The sequence below is a fragment of the Rhinolophus ferrumequinum genome, chromosome 21, assembly GCF_004115265.2.
Source record: "Rhinolophus ferrumequinum isolate MPI-CBG mRhiFer1 chromosome 21, mRhiFer1_v1.p, whole genome shotgun sequence".
Classification (NCBI taxonomy): domain Eukaryota; kingdom Metazoa; phylum Chordata; class Mammalia; order Chiroptera; family Rhinolophidae; genus Rhinolophus; species Rhinolophus ferrumequinum.
The window spans coordinates 37,345,493-37,363,942 of NC_046304.1; the positions used below are offsets into that span (position 1 = coordinate 37,345,493).

General features: G+C 42.3%; 2 protein-coding genes across 3 annotated transcripts; both read right to left on the reverse strand.

Moving 5' to 3' along the window:
- Positions 1–1,276: 1,276 nt before the first annotated feature.
- LOC117013424 (keratin-associated protein 4-3-like) lies at positions 1,277–1,834 on the reverse strand. 2 transcript variants are annotated; one of them, XM_033090574.1, is made up of 2 exons: positions 1,811–1,834; positions 1,277–1,768 (listed from the first exon to the last, which is right to left on the reverse strand). In XM_033090574.1, the coding sequence occupies exons 1-2, from the start codon at positions 1,832–1,834 to the stop codon at positions 1,277–1,279; spliced, it is 516 nt and encodes a 171-aa protein (XP_032946465.1). The 2 variants fall into 2 exon arrangements, with proteins under 2 accessions (XP_032946465.1, XP_032946464.1); XM_033090573.1 differs by having other exon boundaries at positions 1,277–1,834.
- A 7,022-nt stretch (positions 1,835–8,856) lies between these two features.
- On the reverse strand, positions 8,857–14,131 carry LOC117013205 (keratin-associated protein 4-7-like). Its single transcript, XM_033090146.1, has 2 exons — positions 13,810–14,131; positions 8,857–9,215 (listed from the first exon to the last, which is right to left on the reverse strand). The coding sequence occupies exons 1-2, from the start codon at positions 14,129–14,131 to the stop codon at positions 8,857–8,859; spliced, it is 681 nt and encodes a 226-aa protein (XP_032946037.1).
- Positions 14,132–18,450: the final 4,319 nt, after the last annotated feature.

Consider the following 18,450-nt stretch of genomic DNA (forward strand, 5'->3'; position numbering starts at 1 on the left):
GTGGTATCAGAAAGATCAGATTGCATGAGATTTACTATTCACTTCAGTGGGATTAAATGAAACCCATAGATAGACCAGGGAAGAATGGCAGAATTTTGCCAGTTCAGTGCGTTTTGTTTTGTTTTGTACTCGTACTTTAAATATAATATGTGTCATCTGTATTTTCCCACTTATGCTACCTTCTTGGTGTTTAATTCACATTATTCACATTGGTGGGGCTTTCTTGTTTTAACTTAATGATTTCCAAACCTTTAAAGCTTTTAAAAAATGCCTTCTGACCTGGAAGCTCACTGTAAATGTCCAAATGAGATAAAATGGAGCCTCTCTGTTGGAGGGAGATGGCCCAGTTCCTCGTGCACCGTCTGTCAGCACATGAGACAGTGTCTTTTTGGTACTTTTAAAATAAGATTGTCTTCATAAGAATGTAAGCACTCTTTCATCCAGGGGCTTTCATCCAGTCCTCCCCTTCGCTTTGTCTCATCTTATGTGTTTGTAAGCTGTACACATTCCCCTGAAGTTTCACACTTGACACATTTTATTCCCAGGAATCAATCCTTATATATTACTCTTCTCCAACAGAATAGACTCCTCTTTTTCACCAATATTACCAACATACTCTACCTGACATCTGTCTTTTATTACATCCAGGATTTCTATCTGAGGGATCGGACCTGGAGCTCATTCAATTCATGAGCTTCCCACAACAGATGGTTCATAATTCAATTATAGTAAAAAGGTTGTTCTTGTTTTCTCTCAATAAGCTTGGAGGCAGACAAGGTAGGCAATCCGGTTTGGGGAAAACGTAACTATTTGGCATTTTCTCTAATGTAGGCTTTGATTGATATATGCCAAATCAGTTTCTTTGTTCCCATAACATATTCAAACTTATCTCCAATTCATAATCAACACTGAAAAATAATTAAGGGTCACAAATATGTCTGATACCAAGGGAGTAGTATTTATTGAGACATAGTTACTCTACCACCACACATAGTTCACTGCGCAGGCCAAACCATGCACATCAATCATAGGACCAGGAGCCTTTCCCATGAAGTAGTGTAGACATGTGGTCATCTGACTGAATGCCAAGGCAATAGGCATAGAGGTTTTGCAGGGTATTTAAATTGTTGCTCTTAAATAGTTGCTTGGTGGCATGATGTAGGGATGAATAAACATAGTAACATATCAGAACAGGGCCAGGTGCTGTGGACAAAGGAAATGAGAACAAGATTGATACACTGGTAGTTGACTCAGGGCTGGTGGTGAGAAAAGGGGTTCAACAACAAGAGGATCCACAGCAGCTGGGGCGACAGCAGGTGGTACGGCAGCAGGTGGTCTGGCAGCAGACTGGACGGCAGCAAGTGTACATACAGCAGCTGGGGCAGCAGCAGCTGGAGCCACAGCAGGAGGGGCGGCAGCAGGTGGGCCTGCAGCAGGTGGTCTGGCAGCAGCTGGGGCGGCAGCAGCTGCTACCACAGCAGCTAGAACCACAGCAGGAGGGGCGGCAGCAGCTGGAGATGCAGCAGCTGGGGCGGCAGCAGCTGGACACACAGCAGGAGGGGCGGCAGCAGCTGGAGATGCAGCAGGTGGGCCTGCAGCAGCAGGAACCACAGCAGCTGGGGCGGCAGCAGCTGGACACACAACAGCTGGGGCGGCAGCAGCTGGAACCACAGCAGCTGGGGCGGCAGCAGCTGGACACACAGCAGCTGGGGCGGCAGCAGGTGGTCCTGCAGCAGGTGGTCTGGCAGCAGCTGGGGCGGCAGCAGGTCTCCTGGCAGCAGCCTTGGCCACAGCCCTGGTCAGAGCAGACGGAGCCACAACAAGAATTGACCATGGTGTCAGAGGGTGGAGGGTCTGGGTGGGTTTCCAGGAGAGTGAGTTTACTGACTCTTCTTGCTCAGATCCCCTTTTATACCCTGTTGGGGGAGCTTCTTCCTTGTTATTGTTTATCTTAATAGATAAGCAATTGTTTAATTAGATAATTGTAAGCATTTTTTCTTGCAAAGTTAGATAGAACGCATTTTTCCTGTCTATGATGTATCTTCACTCTAATCTTTCCTTCAAACCAACTCTTGTGTTTGTTCCTTGTGTGTGTCATCTAAGTTTCAAGACTGCAGATCTCTCCTCCAATTGGTTGTGATGGGACTGACCGTTTGTCACTAATGTCCCGATGTTTCTCTTTTTCATGACTCAACCTAGGCCTAAGCTGTGAGTCATGAGTTCAGGACACAGAGCAGATGGGGCCAAAGCTGGGAAAAGTCAACGGGAATGAAATAATGCCCACTCAGAATGATGTACTGAGGGATCCTGGACAGGAGAAGACCCCCCACTGTGAGTGATGCTTGAGCAATGAGAAAGGTATGGCTCCCGGTGCAGGCTGGTAATGCGTGAGTTGGGAAAGGAATCCAAGCAATACATTTTGGTATATTTCCTCATCACTACTGATTCTTATTGGCAGTATTGCTCTGTTTAGGAATCAGAATCGCACGTGAAATGATCATATCTCTTCTTTTTGAAATAACCAAGTGACACAGACACCCAGTAGTGAAGCCTGAAAATCTGTATTGTTCGGCAGCTGCCTCGGATGTTCTCGGGAAGTGCCCAGGAGAGCCCAGGACCATGACCTGCTCTCCCAACTCCTTACCTGTGCAATTCCACCAATCAGAATAAGGCGTGAAGTTCACTACACTGAGACTTCGTCTTCTCAAGAAGATGGAACAGGAGTAGGGCTCTGTGGCATAGAAAACCAAGGTTTGTACAGCAAGGTGGGAAAGACCAAGGGCCTAGTGACTTGGGAGCAAATGTGGATCAAAGCTCACTTACCTTGACCCTTGTGAAGGGTGGCTACTTTCCTCAGCCGTATGGAAACTCAGCATACAGAGAGAAGCCCCTCCGTTTGCTTGTTTCCTGCGGTTCTTGGGAAGTTCAGAGATTTGGAGTGCCCTGGAAAGGAGGTTCACTGATGGATACAACTGTTTCTCTTCCATCCAGTTAGAGAAAGACCAAGCCTCCCTGATCACACTCAGTCAACCCTACTTGCTTTCAGTGAAGCCAAGTCTCATTGCCGACACCCCATTTTGCTTATACAGAAGAGTTTCATGTGGGAGGGGCAAGCTGAGACAAGGAGTGGGGACCCACCTTGTGTAGTGTGGGGTGTCACATTAGGAAAAGTGGATCCCTTCTCTAATCCTGGTGCCCCACACAGAGATTCTGCCCAGAGGGAAAGGCGTGTCTTAAGGACTAAGAGTTCTGTAGCTCTCCCTGGGGAAATTGACTTATTTGGAATGGAGCTTGGAGAATTCCACGCCTATGGGCATGGAAACAGTGGCAATCTCAGTGGCGAATGATTACAATGACACTGGTAGCTCCTCCATTCCAAGTAGAGCACCGTCAGCTCAGAAGGTCTGGAAGGCCATGTAGTACAATTGGATATAATTGCATATTTCGCCTCCTTTCTTCTCTTAACTGATTTAAAAGCAATTACATAAACAATATGCAAATAATTATACTGTCGGGCTTCTAACAGCTGGATATGTAACATATTTGACAACAACGGCAGGAAGGAAACGGGTGGGAGCAAAGCTGTATTGGAGTAAGGTAATGACATCAGAGGTAACTTGAATCTACAGGAAGAAATGAAGAAAATCAGAAAAGTTACATGAGAAGGTTAATATAACTCTACAGATATATACTTGCTCTCCTTTCTTTGCTCAGCTTGTTTAAAAGACATAAAAATACATAAAGTAATAATTATAACAGTGCATTATTGAGTTTGTAACATATATACAGAAAACGTATAACAATATTAGCACAAGAAAAGGAGACAGAGTGGTGTTGATAAAAATAAAGTTTCTATGTTTCACTGAAATTAAATCAGTATAAATTTGAAGTACATTAAGATAAATCAAGGTATACATTTTAAGCCTTAGAGCTCAAACACCTATATAATATGTATAGAGTTTGCACACACACACACACACACACACACACACACACTTACTAAAGGAACTTAAATGTTACACTAGAAAATACCCATTTAATACAATAGAAGTAACTAAATAAAGGATATAGGAAAAATGAACTTGTATCCAAGATATATGAAAAATTCTTACAACTCAATAATAAAAAGAAAAATAACCCAATTAAATACGGACAAAGAATTTGCATAGACATGTGTACAAAGATGATACACAAACGGCTTATAAGCCCATGTAAAGATGCTCAACATCATTAGTTGTTAGGGAAATGCAAATCAAAACCACAATATACCACTTTATTCCCACTAGGACTTAAGAGACAGATAATAAGTGTTGGTGAGAATGTGCAGAAGTTGGCACCTTTATACATTGCTTATGGGATTATAAAACGGTGCACTGCTTTGGAAAGTAGTTTGGTGATTTCTCAGAAATTAACCATAGAGTTATCATGCATACAGACTGTTCCACTCCTGGAGATACCCTAAAGAGAAACGAAAATATTTGTCTACGTAAAAAGTTGTGAACAAATATTCAAAGCAGCATCATTTATAATAACCAAAAAGTGAAAACAACCCAGTGTCCATTAGCTGATGACTGGATAAACAAAAAAAAGTGTATCTATACAATGGGAATTATTTGCCAATGAAAAGTAATGAAGTATTGGCACATGCTACCATGTGGATGAACCTTGAAAACAATACACTAAGTGAAAGAAGTCAGTCATGGAAGACAACATATCGTACGAGTCCATATATATGGAATATCCAGAGAGGCAAATCCGTAGAGACAGAAAGTAGATCAGTGGTTCCCTGCAGCTGGGGTGGAAATTGGGGGAATGGGGAATGACTGCTAAAGGGATACGAAGTTTCTTTTCAGAGAGATAAAGATGTTCTAAAATTAGTTGTGATAGTTGCACAACCCTGTTTAGATTCTAAGAACATTGAACTGTGTACTTTTCATGGGTGAACTCAGTGGTTTTTGAATTACATCTCAATAAAGCTATTTACAAATTAAGGATAAATACGTTAGTTATCCGAATAAATATGAAGGGAATAAAATCTCCATTTAAAAGACATTGATGACTCAGAACCACACAAATATGCCAAATGATTTTTTTAATATTAATAATAAGATTTATTCAATAATCCTTTTTTAAATTAGTTTCAGGTATACAAAACAATGTAGTAGACAATTATCGTTGATATCCCTCACACAGTGATAACCCCCCGCTCCCCTTCTATTTTTCTGACAAAGGAGCAAATTGGACATCTATAAGCAAAAAAAGAATGAACAATCAAAACCTCAATCTCAAGTCTCACACTGTAAAAACATTAACTCAAATGCATCACGAACTTAAATGTAAAACATAAAACTAAATTTTTTACAAGAAAACATAGGAAAAGATCTTTGGGATCTTGGACTAGGCAAAGAGTTCTTACTATTGACACCAAAAGTACAATCCATAAAAAGAAAAATTGATAAATTGAACTTCATCGACATGAAAACCTTTTGCTCTGCAAGATACGCTGTTAAAAGGATGAGAATACAAGCTTCAGGTTGGGAGAAAAATTTATAAACCACATATCTGACAGAGCACTAGTATCTAAAATATATAAAGAACTCTCCAACTCAACAGAAAAATAAAAATAAAAAGCAAACAGTCCAGTTAGAGCATGGGCAAAGCAACGAGGGACATTTCACTGAAGAAGATCTATAGCTGGCGAGTAAGCACATAGAAAGATGTTCAATACCATTAGCCATCGGGAACACGAACATTAAAGCCTTGATGAGACATCACTACACACCTATCTCAGTGGCTAAAATAAAAAGTAGATAACACCAAATGCTGGTGAGGATGTTGAGAAACTCTATCACTGTATAACGCTGGTGTGAATGTAAAACGATAGAGCCATTCTAGAAAACAGACAGTTACTTTAAAAAGGAAACATTCAGCTACCATAAAATCCGGAAATGGCATTCTTGGGCATTTCTACCAGAGAAATGAAGACTTTGTTCACACAGTAACCTCTTCGTGAATGTTTATAGCAATTCTATTCATAATACCATAGCCAAAGAATGAAACAACCCACATGTCCTTTAGTGGATTGAGTAGTTAAGCAAACAGTGGTCCACTCATACTATAGAATGCTTCTCAGTAACCAGAGGGAATAAACTACTGATAACCTAACAACCTGGATGGCGCAACAGAAAATTATGTTGAGTGAAAAACACTAGTACCCATCTGCTGGACCTACAAACGGGGTTTCTCCACCTTTGCAGCCAAGGTCAGCAGAAGCACCAGAAATCCTTAATTCAGTGCACATGGAGCTGTATCAGGAGCCACACTGTTGTCAGTGAAAGAAAAAGGCATTTTCTTTTAAAAAGTTAACCAAATATGGAAATGGCTAAGTATCCGAAATATTATGCACCTTATTCTGCTTTGCTCCATTGATACACACACTGGAGTCTCATTGTCCCTTTTGTTCCTCCATTTAATACACTCCTTGACATTTGTAGTTTTAAACTTCAGTTCAAAGCAAAATATTTCGGTTGTCAGACAGACTAACTGCTTTTTCTTCACCCGTAAACGTAAATATAGTGTCTCCAAGACAGGTGTGCTGTGCTATAAGGTGTCCCCACGGGAGCTCAGGGTGGAAAACATTGTGTCAATTACAGTTGAGCTCAGCCCGTGCTGCAGAAAGTGAGTACCCAAGTGGACTGGCTTGCTGCTAATAGAATCGTCTATTAATGAATTTTGTGTGACACAGATGAAAACCTTGTTAAAAGGTGGGTTTAATTCAAAATGTGTTAAAGTGGGGTTTGACTTCATCACTTTCGTTTCTTCAACAACATGCTCTATCTTCAGAGATGCATTCCAGTATAAGTAGCACCGAGGGGGGAAAAGTAGCTGGTGCCAATTCCATGCAAGTTACTTTGCCTCCATCAGCACTGATTTCCTCAGCTTTAATATGGGGGCAATAATACCCACCTTTCGGGTTTGTATGAGAAGGAGAGGTAATGTAGATAAGGCATCCAGCTCAATACCCAGGGTATATAGTAGGACCTCAATAAATGTTAGTCATTCTTCCCATCTATTCTCCATGGTGGAAAGTTTAGTAACCTGGCAGAGAATCTCAGATACATCCTCTAGAAAGACCACACTTTCTGTCACATCTAGTGTGTTAAGTAACCCAAAGCACCTTTACATCTCTTAATAAGGTGGCCATAATCAAAACTTCCTATTTTTCTCCCAGAGCTGTCTTAGCCTTGGCCTACTGGGTGCTCTAGTTATTCCTTTTACTATTCAGTTTTACATCCAAAGATCCAGGTTTCCCCCACTTGGGAACCAACCTAATGCCTATCTTGACTTTGAATAGTGCATCCTTCCTTTTTGTTTTCTTCTTCTTACCTTTTTTCTCCTTTCTCCTGAAAACTCTGATTTTGATTTCCTTTAGCTTCTGTGTCCTTATCTCATAGAACACAGGAAGTTGTACTGTCGCCTTTTACAGCCTAGAAATTATGACTGGATCCTAGGGTTCTATGTTCATTGCACGGCTCTCAATGCTCAGGACTCTAGAAATTCACTTCCCCATGACAACATCCAGCTCAGGATATCAAATTGCGTCAAAGTTTGGGAGCCTGGGAAACATGGCCCAAGCTTGTGTGTTTTATATGAGTAATTCTTAATCCCAATTTCTGTTGAAATGAATGAAATGATACCAAGATACCAATTCTATGACATCAAAGAACCACTAGGCACAGGGAGGGCTGGGAACACCAGCCACACTCACGTTACTTTCTGATGACATACTGTACCATCACAGGTCAGAAGCCAGAGGACACAAGGGGTGCTCAAAATTATTGGGCGCAGGTGAATTGCATGCGGGGCTGGTCAGAGCCCAAGACAAAAGAAGTTTCCCGGCTTTCATGAGCGCTCTTAAATGCACTCGCTGCTCCCCTAACAGAAGCTCACTGCTCTTCTCACTGAAACGGCGGGGGCTGGCGGATGTGGGACCCTGATTCGGGAAGCACTGTGTGAACACAAACGTTATCTACGTTATCTACTGTTATCTACGTATGCAAGAGACTGTTCTTCCCATTGTCAAAGAAAAAGCTCAAGTGCACCTCTGGCTGGTGCTCAGTCCCAGTTTCATCTCTACTTGTCTTGATATGTAGATTGCAGTGTCCTTGAGAGGAGCAGGAGACCTGGTCTCCGATCTCACACCATGTTTACCTACATCACACAGTGAAATATTTTCTCATCTGAAAAATGGGAGAAAACAACTTGAGGGGTTGCTGTCATGAGGCTCAGACTGGGAATGTGTGTGGTGTGTGATAGGTCCCTGTGTCGGGAATGCTGTACGATAAAACAGAACACAACTTGCGATGCATAATAGTACAAGATTTATTATGCAATGTAGGTAAGAATTCTTGCATCTATAGAAACAACTCAAAAGTGATCATGAAAATTAGAAAACAGGACACAAGACCATGAGTACATTGAAAAAGAACATGATTATGAAGACAACTATCAAGATCAGTAGCAGAAACCCAAGAGTTATGAGAATTGGTTTTCCGACATTACTCAGAGGGAGCACGTGAAGGTGTTGATTTCAGAGTCAAAGCAGAGACCAATGCTCCACATTGAGGACGCACGAAGCTGGCACATGATCCATGAGACACAGGAAGAAAAGAATCAGGATGATGTCCTCCGCCCTAGTCGAGCAGATGCACAAGCTTTGAAACAGGCCGATGAGTCACAGAAATTATGCTCTAGTGTGCTGGTTGTCAGCAAAGTCTAGAAGGTTACTTTATTTCCATAATGGCCAGTAACTTAGCAGGAGGTGTTTGTGCAGACGGTGGAGCTCTGGCAAGGAGATCAGCAGCAGCAAGGCTGGCAGCAGCTGGACCCGCCATAGCGAATGCACCCAGGCACACAGCAGCACGTGGGGTGGTAGCAGGTTCTCTGGACGTAAACGGGACAACTGCAAACTGGCTGGCAGCAGGGCTGGCAGCAGCAACTGGGGCGGCAGCAGGGCTGGCAGCAGCTAGACCCACAGCAGCTGGGCTGGCAGCAGCTGCTCACACAGCAGGGATGGCAGCAGGGACGGCAGCAGGTGGTCCTACAGCAGGTGATCTGGCAGCAGGTGGGGCGGCAGCAGGGCTGGCAGCAGCCTGACCCACAACAGCTGGACCCACAGCAGGTGGGCTGGCAACAAGGGGAGCAGCACATGGTGTCAGGGGTGGAGGGTGAGTTTCTGTTCAGAGGTGAGTTTCTCAGATTCTGATGAGTCCTTCTGTTCTGGGGCTTTTATACCCTGGACCCCAATATTGGGACCAATAAGCAGGACTTTCCTTGTGGTTGTTTATGTTGTTTTTGTGTCCCTGGGAAATTTTGAAGGAGGAAGTTGTTCCCTTTGTGTTTTGAGGCTTCTGTAAATTTCTGTTTGATCTTTTTCTTAATTGGGAATACTACTTAAGGACCGTTTCCAGAAATGAGACAGTGAGGAATCATCCCCAGCAACATTTCTGGTCATGTGACGTCATCTGGTCATGTGATAGTTCCCGCTGGTTTGAGGAAGGTCAGGAGAGTTGTCTTTTCTGAGCTTTGCTCCTTTGGCCGTGTTTAGATTGAGAAGTGCCCTGAGAGGTCAGCACCTGACGGGTCTGTGGGGATGAAGCCCTGCGTGAGTCCAAGTCTGATACCTCCGAAAGTCTGGTTCAAGGCTCCAGCATGTGTCTCTCTGTGGCAATCTGCTCAAAATGTGTTTCCCAGGTCTATCAGAGACCTTGGGTAGAGGACAGTTGGCAAATCGGCACCAAAACAGGAGGATGGAGGCAGAAGCCGTACACTGGGTTTCAGAGCATCAGTCCTTTAGTGTTCCGTCTCTAGTTCTAGGTGGGTCAGTATCTCAGGGAAGACATCCCAACTTGCACATCACTTGGTTTTATAAATTATGGCAAACAGTTGTGATGAGATGACAGTCAAGTATATTTGGATTTGTGAATCTATACGAGAATATTTCAACAAATGTGGAAAATTGTCAACCATAAATTTTTAAATGTTTATTCTTCCTAAGTCTCTCTCTTTTCTGGCTACATATGTAGGAGTGAAATTGCCATGTCATAGGGAAAGCATATAGTCAATAGCGGTAGAAAGAAAGAACGGTGTTTCAGTATTCCACTTCCAGCAGTGTCACCTGCTCTTTCTGATATTATGCGCCTTCTGAATTCTACTGGTATGTATCGTTGCTTGTTGTTTTTTAATTGAGGTGTAATTGACATATAAGGTTATATTAGTTTCAGTTGTAGAACATAATGATTTGATATTTGTATAATTTGCAAAATGATCACCATAGTAAGTCTAGTTAACATCTTTCATTACCCATAATTATAAATTTTTTTCTAGTGATGAGAACTTTTAAGATCTACTGTTTTAGCAACTTTCACTATGCAATACAGTATTATTAATTATAGTCCCCTTTTGTACATTACATTCTCATGACTAATTTATTGCATCACAGGGAGTTTGTATCTTTTGGCCCCCTTTACCCATTTTGCTCACCCCCCCCCACACTCCACCACTGGCTACCACCAATGTGTTCTCTATTGATAAAATCAGTGTTTTTGTTACATTCCACAGATAAGTGAGGTCATATGATATTTGTCTTTCTCGGTCTGACTTATTTCACTAAGCATAATGCCCTCTAGGTCCCTGTTGCAGTAGATGAAAAGATGTTTGTTTTGGGTTTTTTTTCATGGCTGAATAATATTCCTCTGTGTGTGTGTGTGTGTGTGTGTGTGTGTGTGTGTGTGTGTGTGTGTACAGAGACACTTGGGTACAGGGTGGTTGGTGCATATATATCCATGGATGTATGCATGGACAAAGAAAAGGGATCTGTGGTTCCATACAAATTTTAAGATTTTTTTCTATTTCAATTTTTGCACAGCATTTCCCTATTGGCTGCATGAATTTTATGAGGCTCATTTTTCTTCAAGGACCCTGTCACTGACCTTGGAAACGGTACCTTTATTTATTTATTTATTTTTAATTTATTGGGGTGACAATTGTTAGTAAAATTACATAGATTTCAGGTGTACAATTCTGTATTACATCATCTATAAATCCCATTGTGTGTTCACCACCCGGAGTCAGTTCTCCTTCCATCACCATATATTTGATACCCCTTACCCTCATCTCCCACCCCCCACCCCCTGTATCTTTATGTTTAAGATGAAGTTCAGAGTCAAAATATTGTAGATGTTACCAGATTCTGGTTTAATGGAATGAAATATCCTTGAAATATGCAGCCATATTTTATCATTCTTATTATTTGTGTCTGTGCCAATTTGTAAGATGCTTCTAGTTTTCATTGTCCATTAACTGTACTAGGTTTCAACAAAGACTGTGCAGCTATTTTTCTGATTTTATGTTCAACCATAAGTTTTCTGTTGTGAAAGTAGAAGACAATATACTTTTGCTATGAGAGTTAAAATGTTACGGAATTGTACTCAAATTCCTGTTGTACCACTCATCAGCTGTGTCTGTGGGAAAATGTAGACTATACTTACACCAGTTATAAATTTATTTCTCACATACACTGTGTTGTCATCCCTTACAATTAAGTATTTATCTGCTGACATCTTATGTATTATGTCCACTTAGGATTCATCTGGAAGTGTTTTCTTTCTCTTTTTTTCCGTCTTCTACTGGTCTACAGCCAGTCTACAGTCAGATACCTTGTTAAGAGACCACAATTCTTATTTTTTCAAAGATGTCCCAGAAACAATACATTCATCACTCTTGTTAATTAATAGAGAATAGTTTCTTTTCCTTTTCTTCTCCTTAATAATTCAAATAGTATCTCTTTCATTTATCTTCATATCCCTGACTTAACAAACTAACCTCAATTTACAAATTATAAACATCAAAACCAAGGTATGCATGAGAGTCATAGCACTTCTAGAATCACAGAGATGGAGATGGTGTGTGGGCAGAAAGTGCTTCCTCTTTGTGCCCCACATCATGCCCCCCAGAGAGTCTCCACCCCGTAGGGGGCACTGGCAGCCAGGAGTTCGGGATAACTCGTCCCGTCTCCCTCCTCAGGTGCCGCCGTGCCTGCACAGAGAGCGTGAGCAGAGTGGCCCGGGTGGCAGGGAACAGGCTGCGTGTGCACCCACAGCACTGGCTCCCCCCCACGGCGGCCTCTGCTGCGTGTGCTCTTGTCAGAATCCGAGAACGGGGTTGAGCCCTAATCGGTAATATCACTCATGACAATCTACCACCCCACGCGGCGCCAAGTGTCCTACAAGGGGCCACTTCCACGTGGAAGACCGCAGTTCTCCTTACGAGGGCGGCTCGTTTGGCGAACGGCAGAGGCTTCCCCGTCTGCAGTACTGCCCACAGCTCACAGTGGTATTGCCACAGGATCCTGGAGAGCATCACTGCGGACCAGGGAACCCATCTATGATGAGCCAGGTCAGCCAGAGGCACATGACCGTGGATCTACTTGTCCTACCTACATCACACGGCAGAGAAATTGGTGGCCACATAAAACAATTGGACTGGTGTGTTAGAGGTGCTGCAAAGACACCAACATAGAGGTGACAACCAGTGTAACTGATATGTTGTCTTCTGCATGTGGACTACACCTTAATCCACTGGCCATTATATATGGTGGACTTACATGTAGGACCTCATCTAGCCACATGGGTTCAGAAAGGGATGTGTAGAAGTAGGAGGGACTCTCACGTTAACCCCCTGTGACATACGTGGGAGTCTGGGCTTCCCGTCCCGCCGTGTCTGTAGGTCTCCTGGATTGAAGCTTCTACTCCTATGAAAGGCACATTTTTGTCAGGAGACAATCTATTTTACAACTATCATGGGGTCAGTTAGGACTCCTCATCTCAGTAGACGAGCAGGCAGAGAACACAGTTACTATTTGGTGAGGGGTGATTATCATGACGAGGTAGAGAGCAGGGAGAAGGACCTCTGGATTGTAGGAAGTCACTGGAGTGTCCCATGGTGTGTCCATGCCCAGTGACAGCCTGAACTGAGAGTGACAGCACCACCTCTCACCAAGGGCCTCGTTACCCGAAGCTCAGGCCTCTACTTCTTTGGGATGGAAATGTCAGTGCCTGGAACAGAAACAGAAGACCACGTCCTGGGTCTGAGTCTGTTCGTTGTTCGCTGTGTGACATTGCACAGGAAATGGTTTTCTTTCTGGAGAATGGAGATAGTAATTGTGGGGGCTATTATGCTGCTCAGCATGGATGATGCGTATAGTGAGTAATATGTATTTAAATCCCTATATCGGGAATGCTGCACAATAAATCAAACACAATCTGGATGAATTATGGTATAGAATTTATTAAGAAACACATAGGTAAGACTCCTGCAACTATGAAGACAATTGAAAGTGATCCTAAAAGAAGAAAGCCGGATACAAGAGCTATGAGGACATTAATAAAGGAATAAGGTTATGGAGATTATTGATCAGTTACAGAAACCTATGCAAAAGTTATGAAGATTTATTTTCCTAAGTTACTTAGAAGCATCTGGTGATTCTGGCTTCAGAGTCAAAGCCAAGAACATAATTCCGTATCAAGGATGAGTGAACTGGCATATGATCCCCACCCACAAGAGGAAGAGAAGTGGGGCAGTCCTACGTACTCTGGCAAGTTGATTCTTTTAAACAGGCCGATGAGTCACACAAATTATGCTCCAGCGTGCTGGTTGTCAGCAAAGCCTAGAAGGTTAGTTTGTTTCCATAATGGCCAGTCAGTTAGCAGGAGGTGTTTGTGCAGACGGTGGAGCTCTGACGAGGAGATCAGCAGCAGCAAGGCTGGCAGCAGCTGGACCCGCCATAGCGAATGCACCCAGGCACGCAGCAGCACGTGGGGTGGTAGCAGGTTCTCTGGACGTACACGGGACAACTGCAAACTGGCTGGCAGCAGGGCTGGCAGCAGCTGGACCCACAGCAGCTGGGCTGACAGCAGCTGCTCACACAGCAGGGACGGCAGCAGGGACGGCAGCAGGTGGTCCTACAGCAGGTGGTCTGACAGCAGGTGGGGCGGCAGCAGGGCTGGCAGCAGCCTGACCCACAACAGCTGGACCCACAGCAGGTGGGCTGGCAGCAAGGGGAGCAGCACATGGTGTCAGGGGTGGAGGGTGAGTTTCTGTTCAGAGGTGAGTTTCTCAGATTCTAATGTCTCCTTCTGTTGTGGGGCTTTTATACCCTGGACCCCAATATTGGGACCAATAAGCAGGACTTTCCTTGTGGTTGTTTATGTTGTTTTTGTGTCCCTGGGAAATTTTGAAGGAGGAAGTTGTTCCCTTTGTGTTTTGAGGCTTCTGTAAATTTCTGTTTGATCTTTTTCTTAACTGGGAATACTACTTAAGGACCGTTTCCAGAAATGAGACAGTGAGGAATCATCCCCAGCAACATTTCTGGTCATGTGACGTCATCAGGTCATGTGATAGTTCCCGCTGGTTTGAGGAAGGTCAGGAGAGTTGTCCTTGCTCAGCTTTGCTCCTTTGGCCGTGTTTAGATTGGGAAGTGCCCTGAGAGGTCAGCACCTGACGGGTCTGTGGGGATGAAGCCCTGCGTGAGTCCAAGTCTGATACCTCCGAAAGTCTGGTTCAAGGCTCTAGCATGTGTCTCTCTGTGGCAATCTGCTCAAAGTGTGTTTCCCAGGTCTATCAGAGACCTTGGGTAGAGGACAGTTGGCAAATCGGCACCAAAACAGGAGGATGGAGGCAGAAGCTGTACCCTGGGTTTCAGGGCATCAGTCCGTTAGTGTTCCGTCTCTAGTTCTAGACGGGTCAGTATCTCAGGTGAGACATCCCAACTTGCACATGCTTTGTTTTATTAATTGAGGCAAACAGGTGAGATAAGGTGATAGCCTAGGTATATTTTACTGTGTGAATTTATATATTTCACAAATATGGAAAATTGTGAGCCATAATCTAAAACGTTTTTCTGCCCCATTCTCTGTCTTCTAGATACGTATGAAGTGTGATCAAAACGTATAGTGAATGTTTAAGTTAAAGATTTTTATTGCAGTAGAAGGCATACTGCCATTAATCCCCCCCTAAAATACTCCCCTTTGCTTCGAACATACTTATCCCATCGTTCTAGCCGCTTTCTGAATCAGTTCTGGAAGTCCTCTTTTGTGAGTGTCTTTGGTTGTGCTGTCGTGGCTGCCTCAATGTCCTGAATCATTTGAAAATGTTTACCTTTCATGGTCAGTTTAACTTTGGGGAAGAGCCAGAAGTCGCATGGTGCCCAATCCAGTGAATAAAGTGGATGAGGACATACCATAATATTTTTATTTGACAGAAATTGCCATACCAGAAGCGATATGTGACACAGAGCCCTTCCATTGTGATCATAAAATACAGTGAATGCTGCTGCTGAGTGCCATCCAACAGAAAGGCAGAGATTTTCAATACGGGAAGCAGTACATTGAACCTTATTAACAGTGTGTGACAAGTTTCAACTTGTTCAGTGCAGTCAGTTGTGCTATGGTTGAGAGAAGGTGTATTTTAAAGTATGCCATAAATCATGGATCACAAAAAAATGCATTAACATGAAATGGGCAAATGGTTTCATCTTCCATCATGACAATGCTCCGTGTTGCATTTCCAGTCTTTTGTTCAAGTCTTTAATCCATTTTGAGTTCATTTTTTGTATGGTGTATAATAGTGGTCCCATTACATTTTTTTGCATATTTGTCCAAAACCATTTATTGAAAAGACTGTCCTTTCCCCATTGGCTCCTTTGTCATAAATATTTTTACCATAAATGTGTGGGTTTATTTCTCAGCTCTGTGTTCTGTTCCCATGTTCTATGTGTCTGTTTTTGTACTAATACCACACCGTTTTGATTACTAGAGGATTGTAATATAGTTTGAAATCAGGGAGCGCGATTCCTGTAGCTTATCTCTCGTTTCTCAAGCTTGCTTTGGGGATTTCTGAGGTTCCATGTAAAGTTTAGCATTTTTTTTTTCTATTTCTGTGAAAAATACCATTGGAATTTTAATAGGGATGACATTGAATCTGTTGATTGTTTTGAGTAGTATGGACATTTTAACAATATTAATTCTTCCAATCCATGAGCATGGAATTATGTACATCTTCTTTAGTTTCCTTCATATGTATCTTCTAGTTTTTAGTGTGCAGGTCTTTCACCTTCTTGGTTATATTTATTCCTAGGTATTTTTTTGATACAATTATCATCTTAATTTCTCTTTCTGATAGTTGACTATTAGTGTATAAGAATGCAACAGAGGTGCAGCCAGATGGCTCAGTTGGTTAGAGCGCGAGCTCTCAACAATAAGGTTGCCGGTTCAATTCCTGTATGGGATGGTGGGCTGCGCCCCCTGCAACTAAAGATTGAAAACGGCAACTGGACTTGGAGCTGAGCTGCACCCTCCACAACTAGATTGAAGGACAATGACTGGAGAAACACACTGTTCCCCAATATTCTCCAATAAAAATTTAAAAAGAAAAGAATGCAACAGATTTCTGTATATTGATTTTATAGACTGCAACTTGTTAATTTGTTGATTAGTTCTATGAATGAAAAGGGGGCTCTGTAATAAATTAGTGACCAAAAGTAACCTCATACAGTGATCTGGTAATAAACTCCTAATTGGGCAGGTAATGGTGGATAGTCACACCCCAGGCCTATAATTTCTTAGGTAAGGTTTATCTTTGCCTTAAGTAAGCCTTGCCCACTTTTCTTGTGCAGCTAGGTTAACACACCTTTGAAATGCCAGACTAATCCTGTTTTCCAGACCCCTTGAAGCATATAATCTTGTTAAAGATTCTGTAATCCAATCATACAGATTTCTCTGCCCTGCTTTCTTCTACCTTCAGGTAATCTTCTGTACATGCCCTCCTTAATTCCAAGTGTATAAAAAGAACTGCAAAACTGTCATGCTTCAGTGTAGTCGAGATCTGGCTTCACAGCATGGTCATCAGTTTGGCTCAAATAACGTCTTATAAAAATTCTCTACGGGTTTGGACATTCTTATATCAACATTTCTAAGTTTGTTTGTTTTTTTTATGTAGCGTCTAGGTTTTTCTATATATAATTTTATGACATCTGCAAATAGAGTCAGTTTTACATCTTCCTTTCTGATTTGGATGCCTTTGGTTTTCTTTGTTTTGTATTTTATTGTGTTTTTTGACTAATTGCTCTAGCTAAGACTTCCAATACTATGTTGAATAAAAGTTGGGAGAGGGGGCTTTCTTGTCTTGTTCCTGATCTTAGAGAAAAAGTTCTCAGATTTTCACCACTGAGTATGATATTAGCTGTGGGCTTGTCATATATGGACTTGATTATGTTGAGATACGTTCCCTCTATACTCATTTTTTTGAGACTTTTTAGCATAAATGGATGTTGAATTTTGTCCAGTCCTTTTTCTGTATCTATTGAGGTGATCATATGATTTTTATCCTTCATTTGCTCAGACCACTTTCCTTCTGCCAGACGTGCACTTTTATGCCGTAGGGCTCTCTTCATGCAGCAGAAGAAAGCCATGTGTGTGCATCACTACAAAAAACATTCAGCCAGTGATTCTGGAGACCTGTTTATAAGGACTCCAGCTCCTTTTTTCGTCAAGTAGGAGACTTCTAAAGTATATGTTTAAATCATTTCTGAATGTTTCCTCTCAAGTTTAAGCTTCAGTTGCAAACTTTGATACTGGCTTCATAGGCACCTTTACCTACATCATTTCCTCGATGATCTGCCAATGTGATCTGCGCATCCTAAATAAACTATGTTCACTTGCACCTTTTTCTTGGATATTTTTTCTGAGAAAGCAAACTATGACTCTCACTTACCTCTCTCAGTCTTCATTTCTTCTTCTCTAAAACAGGAACATATATTTACCCACCTTGAAATCTTTTTCAAGAATTAAAGATACGTACATAAAGCATTTAATGAATATCTAGGAAACAGTAGGCAATCAAGAACATGTTGCTTCTTCATCTGGTTCACCCAGAAACACAGCAAAAGACAACAGTCAGCACGTTTGGACTTGGCAGTCTCTTCAGAACATCCCAGACACACTGTCTCAGAAGTTGGCATGTGTCCTAGACATTGACCTTTTTATTCATCAAAGATACCTCTACTACTCTCAGGGGGAGTAACCCAATCCCAACTCTTATATTCCTTTCAGAGCCTGAATCAAGCCTTAACTCACTGAATGATCAGGCAGCAGCATTGATCAGGACAGAAAACGCCAGCCTTCTTTCTAGCATGACTCCTGTGAGTACACAGGTTCTTCTACTTTTCTTTCTCAAATTCTTCAGATTCCCATAGAATCAGAAGTTTTCTTTTCCCTCGGGTGTCTCATATTTGCCTCACAAAACACAAGAGGTTATTCTGTTCCCTTAGATGGTTCCGAGGTTATGGATTACTCAAAGTCATAAATGCCCATTGCATTGTTTCTCATGCCCTGA

Coding starts and splice junctions, on each gene's coding strand:
- LOC117013424 (XM_033090573.1), bottom strand. CDS start 1,834: ATGGTCAATTCTTGTTGTGGCTCCGTCTGCTCTGACCAGGGCTGTGGC.
- LOC117013205 (XM_033090146.1), bottom strand. CDS start 14,131: ATGTGCTGCTCCCCTTGCTGCCAGCCCACCTGCTGTGGGTCCAGCTGT. Junction 9,216..13,809: donor CTGCCAGCCTTGCTGCTGCT/GATCTCCTCGTC, acceptor CCTCCACCCCTG/ACACCATGTGCTGCTCCCCT.